Raw genomic sequence first — 6,911 nt, forward strand, 5'->3', positions numbered from 1 at the left:
ACAAGTTTAAAATAATACCATTTTTAAATTTGCCTTTTTGAAGATGTATATTTATTTATTTATATACATATATGCATAAGTAAATATATATCTATTTAAATAATACCACAAGATGATCGCGATCGTGACAACGTACACATTCACATCCGGTTTTAAAGTCTAGAGTGGCGTTAGTACGCATAGGTTAATATAGGTTACAGTCGTGTATACAACCGTGGAATAGGTAGTACACGTTAGAATATAACCTGTAAAACACGTGTATAACACGTGAGTAAAATTGCAAACAAAATGAGTTTATTTGTGATAAACAGGTATGTAAAAATGTCCAAAAATATCATACATGTGTGTTAATAAACTTAATCACCGAATAATAAATTTAGTCAATTAAACTATATAAATAGATATTCTATTATATTAATCGTACTCGAGTTTTTAGTTCTAATAGATAGAATATTTATTATTAATATACATATTCTATTTGTTGATAGATACGAGGGTGAAAAAGAAGAAACGAAAGATGAAAGGAATTATTTGTCTGAATTATTAAAAAGAATAGAAGAACGTAAAGTAGAAAGAGCTATTAAAACTAATCATCAAATACAGGAAAGTAGTTCTCAAAATGCACAAGAATCGAATTATAAAAAGAATAAGGAAAAAGCAGAAAATCTGAATAAATGTTCAATGGAAAATATTAATTTGAATGAAAATAGTATATCGAGTGACGTTAATGGAAAGGCAAAAGTACATGTTTCAGAGCTTAGAAAGAATAAAAAGAAGAGGAAATATAGCGAAGGAAGTTCTAATGAAACAATTAAAACTGCAGATAAAACATTGCAAAGTGAAAATACAGATAATCAGGATAATGAAATACCTAATAAATCATCAGACCCGAATGAAACAAAAGAAAAAATATCAGGACAGAATAGTGATTTCATAATTCTGGGTGTAAATAATAAGCGAAGGAAGCGTGAAGTTAAGAGAATTCTGCCAGAATGGTTGGCTAATCCAGAAGTCATATCTATTGATTTAAATAGTGGTCCAACCTTGGAAGACATGAATTCGATTTTAGATTCTAAGCTTATTGAAGTTTTAAGAGCTAACGGGATTAATAAATTATTTCCTGTTCAAGCTAGTATGGTATCTTGGCTAACGAAGTGTAATGAAGATGGGCAACAAAAATGGTGGTTAAGGGATACGTGTGTATCTGCTCCTACGGGCAGTGGTACGAATATACAAGTTATTTATAGCAAATTGAAATATTTACATTCTAGTTTCGATACTTTATCGTGTTTTGTTAATAAGTAATGTTAAATTCTAATTACAATTAATGTTGTTAATGAATATTGTTTCAAGTCAGTTTTCTTTATTTAATTAAACATTGCATGCAACGAATAGATTAAAGCTCCGTATTTAAAAAATTACTTTCTGTCGTGAAAAAAAATAATTTAAGAAATTATTCTCTCTTTAGGTAAAACTCTAGCGTATGTTCTACCAATTGTCCAGGCATTACAATTTCGTATAGTTCCGAAGGTACGCTGTTTAGTTGTTGCACCCGTACAAGAATTAGCTATGCAAGTGTATAAAGTGATGCTTACGTATACTTCGCATACAAATTTAAGAGTTGCTTTACTTTCCGGCGCATCAACATTTCACGAAGAACAAAGAAATATTCGAAAAGAGAGTATGTGTTTATAAAGTTTAAGAAGAAGGTTTTATTTACATTATTTATAAAATACAAAATATTCTCTATAATTTTTATATTTCAGATGATAGAGGGGAATATATCTCTCTAGTGGATATAGTGGTTGCCACGCCTGGACGGTTAAAAGACCACATATTAAAAACTTCGGGATTTTCATTGGATGATATGAGATTTCTTGTAATCGATGAAGCAGATACAGCTGCTGACTGGTTGGAGTATATCCCCGAGCCTCATTATCAAACTCCACGATTAACACTTTCCAACTTACGTTCTAGGTTAGTTTTTAGTTACAATTTAGTTACAGTTATCATTTACCAAGATGATATGTATTAATATAAAGTTGTATTATCTGATATTAAATTTATAGTAATGCATTCATTTTTAAACAGTAAAATTCCAGCACAAAAGTTATTATTCAGTGCAACATTGTCACAAGATCCCGAAAAACTTAATCGGCTTGGACTCTTTCACCCAATATTATTTACGTCTGTTTTGGTGACGGGCAAGGACGATGATGTAAATTTAGATAAAGAAGCGGTTAATTTTATAGGGCGTTATACAAGCCCGGAAGAATTAAAAGAAGAAGCAATAGAATGTGATGCAGAATATAAACCAGTCGCGTTATATCAGTTAATAATGAAGAATGATATCACTTTTAAAGTATTAGTATTCACAAATTCTGGAGGAACTGCTCATAGACTAACTATTTTACTTCAATCACTCTTATCTAAAAAGAATATAGTGGTTGGAGAACTTTCTGCACAACTTGCATCAAAAGAACGTGAGGATATACTCACGAAATTTACAAGTGGAAAAATTCAAATGTACGTTTTGTTTATAATTTCGTTGAAAATTAAGATCAATATTTTCTAAAAATTGTGATATAATTTTATTATACTTTCAGACTTGTATGTTCAGATGCAATAGCAAGGGGTGTAGATATTCCAAATGTACGGTTAGTCATAAGTTATGATCTTCCCAAGCATATTAACGGCTATATCCATAGAGCAGGAAGAACAGGACGCGCGGGTAAATCCGGCACTGCTATAACCATTCTGACACCAAAACAGGTTAAAATATTTAAGCGTATGTTGAACAATGCGCATAAAGTAATACCACGTGTTGAAAAAATCGAACTAAGTGGTATTATAAATGAAATCGATTATTTTCATCATATTGATAAATTAAAACTTGCTCTTGAAATAGAAAAACAGAACTTATTACGTGCAAAAGCTGTTAAATAAAATATAATTTAACTGAAAATTTTTACCTATAACTGAAAAAATTGTCTAATAAATCAAAACCTTTTTCGAACCTATAGAATCCACTGAGTGATCCTTGTAGTAAGTATCCTATTCCAAACACGAGGCCGAATACAGAATTGCTCTATTATCTCTAGTTTTCAATAACAAGAATTTTTATAAAAACACGCGAATTGGTTGATAGCTAATGTTTAAAAGTGCGTAAAACGTTAGCAGATTGATTTAATTTTAAATAGAGATAATTTTTCTGATATCGATATAAAGAATTGTTAAATGTTATAGTTTCAAGTGATTGTAAATTGTCATCGAAGCATAAAAGGAGTCCATGTGCGCAATTTCTATGTATTATTTTTCGGAAAAGTTCTTTATCTAAGACGAATTTTTTATACTGTATTCAATTCTATAGACATTTCTGGAGAAAGAGCCGCCCAAAAAAGATGTTAGAACTGTTTTTAATTCGTACAGGTCGAAAAACAGACGTAAACAGACGCGTATTGCAAATGTACGTTTTGTTTATAATTTCGTTGAAAATTAATATCAATATTTTCTAAAAATTGTGATATAATTTTATTATACTTTCAGACTTGTATGTTCAGATGCATTAGCAAGAGGTGTAGATATTCCAAATGTACGGTTAGTCATAAGTTACGATCTTTCTAAGTATATTAACGGTTATATCCACAGAACAGGCAGAACAGGACGCGCAGGTAAATCCGGCACTGCTATATCCATTCTGACACCCAAACAAGTTAAAATATTTAAGCGTATGTTGAACAATGCGCATAAAGTAATACCACGTGTTGAAAAAATCGAACTGAGTGGTATTATAAATGAAATCGATTATTTTAATCATATTGATAAATTAAAACATGCTCTTGAAATAGAGAAACAGAAATTAATTGTTGAAATTAATTAATTACTGTACGAATGTCTTTTGTATGTCTTTTTATTAAATGATTATTGAGATGTTTAACAAAGTTGATTAATAATTTTTTGTAGACACTAAAACGGTTAAAAATTATGTGATTTAACTTACTAAAACGATATTTATTTGAAATTTGTTAAATATAGTCGTTTATCGTATTACTGTTACCTGCTACTATATACATGTGTAATTTCTGTTGGTATCTTACCTATGTAAGCAACGTATGTAAGCTTGTAACAAATTTGAAATTACAAATTACTTTCAATTACATTCTTGAGAAGTAGTTTGGCTAATTTAAGCAGACGATTTTAATATTAGTAATATGTAATTTTAATATATATTTCAATCATATTTTTGAAATTAATTGTTTCTAAACATTATATGAATGTACGCACGTAATAATGATGAAATATTATTAAGTTTATTCTTACACATAGTAAATACACATAGTTAAAGTTTAATGAAATACAAGTTTAAAATAATACCATTTTTAAATTTGCCTTTTTGAAGATGTATATTTATTTATTTATATACATATATGCATAAGTAAATATATATCTATTTAAATAATACCACAAGATGATCGCGATCGTGACAACGTACACATTCACATCCGGTTTTAAAGTCTAGAGTGGCGTTAGTGCGCATAGGTTAATATAGGTTACAGTCGTGTATACAACCGTGGAATAGGTAGTACACGTTAGAATATAACCTGTAAAACACGTGTATAACACGTGAGTAAAATTGCAAACAAAATGAGTTTATTTGTGATAAACAGGTATGTCAAAATGTCCAAAAATATCATACATGTGTGTTAATAAACTTAATCACCGAATAATAAATTTAGTCAATTAAACTATATAAATAGATATTCTATTATATTAATCGTACTCGAGTTTTTAGTTCTAATAGATAGAATATTTATTATTAATATACATATTCTATTTGTTGATAGATACGAGGGTGAAAAAGAAGAAACGAAAGATGAAAGGAATTATTTGTCTGAATTATTAAAAAGAATAGAAGAACGTAAAGTAGAAAGAGCTATTAAAACTAATCATCAAATACAGGAAAGTAGTTCTCAAAATGCACAAGAATCGAATTATAAAAAGAATAAGGAAAAAGCAGAAAATCTGAATAAATGTTCAATGGAAAATATTAATTTGAATGAAAATAGTATATCGAGTGACGTTAATGGAAAGGCAAAAGTACATGTTTCAGAGCTTAGAAAGAATAAAAAGAAGAGGAAATATAGCGAAGGAAGTTCTAATGAAACAATTAAAACTGCAGATAAAACATTGCAAAGTGAAAATACAGATAATCAGGATAATGAAATACCTAATAAATCATCAGACCCGAATGAAACACAAGAAAAAATATCAGGACAGAATAGTGATTTCATAATTCTGGGTGTAAAAAATAAGCGAAGGGAGCGTGAAGTTAAGAGAACTCTGCCAGAATGGTTGGCTAATCCAGAAGTCATATCTATTGATTTAAATAGCGGTCCAACCTTGGACGACATGAATTCAATTTTAGATTCTAAGCTTATTGAAGCTTTAAGAGCTAACGGGATTAATAAATTATTTCCTGTTCAAGCTAGTATGGTATCTTGGCTATCGAAGTGTAATAAAGATAGGCAACAAAAATGGTGGTTAAGGGATACGTGTGTATCTGCTCCTACGGGCAGTGGTACGAATATACAAGTTATTTATAGCAAATTGAAATATTTACATTCTAGTTTCGATACTTTATCGTGTTTTGTTAATAAATAATGTTAAATTCTAATTACAATTAATGTTGTTAATGAACATTATTTCAAATCAGTTTTGTTTCTTTAATTAAACATTGCATACAATGAGTAGATTAAAGCCATCTATCTATCTATCTAAAAATTGTGATATAATTTTATTATACTTTCAGACTTGTATGTTCAGATGCAATAGCAAGGGGTATAGATATTCCAAATGTACAGTTAGTCATAAGTTATGATCTTCCTAAGCATATTAACGGTTATATCCAGAGAACAGGAAGAACAGGACACGCTGGTAAATGCGGTACTGCTATATCCATTCTGACACCCAAACAAGTCAAAATATTTAAGCATATGTTGAATAATGCGCATAAAGTAATACCACGTGTTGAAAAAATCGAACTAAGTGGTATTATAAATGACATCGATTATTTGAGTCATATTGATAAATTAAAACATGCTCTTGAAATAGAAAAACAGAACTTATTACGTGCAGAAGCTATTAAATAAAATATAATTTAACTGAAAATTTTTACCTATAACTGAAAGAATTGTCTAATACATCAAAACCTTTTTCGAACCTATAGAATCCACTGAGTGATCCTTGTAGTAAGTATCCTATTCCAAACACAAGGCCGAATACAGAATTGCTCTATTATCTCTAGTTTTCAATAACAAGAATTTTTATAAAAACACGCGAATTGGTTGATAGCTAATGTTTAAAAGTGCGTAAAACGTTAGCAGATTGATTTAGTTTTAAATAGAGATAATTTTTCTGATATCGATATAAAGAATTGTTAAATGTTATAGTTTCAAGTGATTGTAAATTGTCATCGAAGTGTCACGTCCCGCGCTCCGCACGAACCGTAACGAGAACAAGAAACCACTCTATACACAAATCTAAATAAACATACCAATAACCGATTTGCAATTTGAAACCATGTTTACAGTATTTGAAGTGAAAGGCAGTTAAAGCCTCTAAAAGCTATATCTTGCGAAAATTTATCTATGTTTATCTAATTATGTTTTCATAATGATATTGAGACAATTTGAATTGTAAACAAAGTCGTCAGTTGAACAAACGTTGGAGATCTTCCCAAACATTTTCAAAGGAAGGACCCCGACGCTTTTCCATCTCCGACAGATATAAATAAATGTAGCGACTCAGAGAAGTCAGTATAATAATTATCCTTCGTCTATCGAATAACAATATTACCGTTCAAAGAGTTATCATTTTGTCAACCGAAGAATTTTATATCTGTCAGTCAATTG

At 29.7% G+C, this 6,911-nt stretch overlaps 2 protein-coding genes across 2 annotated transcripts; both read left to right on the top strand.

The window, feature by feature from the left end:
* Positions 1 to 212: 212 nt before the first annotated feature.
* LOC139996491 (probable ATP-dependent RNA helicase Dbp73D) lies at positions 213 to 2,946 on the top strand. Its single transcript, XM_072020862.1, has 6 exons — positions 213 to 311; positions 489 to 1,222; positions 1,469 to 1,681; positions 1,767 to 1,977; positions 2,092 to 2,526; positions 2,607 to 2,946. The coding sequence occupies exons 1-6, from the start codon at positions 289 to 291 to the stop codon at positions 2,944 to 2,946; spliced, it is 1,956 nt and encodes a 651-aa protein (XP_071876963.1). The 5' UTR covers positions 213 to 288.
* Positions 2,947 to 4,568: 1,622 nt separating this feature from the next.
* Positions 4,569 to 6,149, top strand: LOC139996683 (uncharacterized). The gene is made up of 3 exons (XM_072021208.1): positions 4,569 to 4,667; positions 4,845 to 5,642; positions 5,810 to 6,149. Exons 1-3 carry the CDS (start codon positions 4,645 to 4,647, stop codon positions 6,147 to 6,149), a joined length of 1,161 nt encoding a protein of 386 aa, XP_071877309.1. The 5' UTR covers positions 4,569 to 4,644.
* Positions 6,150 to 6,911: the final 762 nt, after the last annotated feature.

Source organism: Bombus fervidus, chromosome 18, assembly GCF_041682495.2.
Source record: "Bombus fervidus isolate BK054 chromosome 18, iyBomFerv1, whole genome shotgun sequence".
NCBI classification, from domain to species: domain Eukaryota; kingdom Metazoa; phylum Arthropoda; class Insecta; order Hymenoptera; family Apidae; genus Bombus; species Bombus fervidus.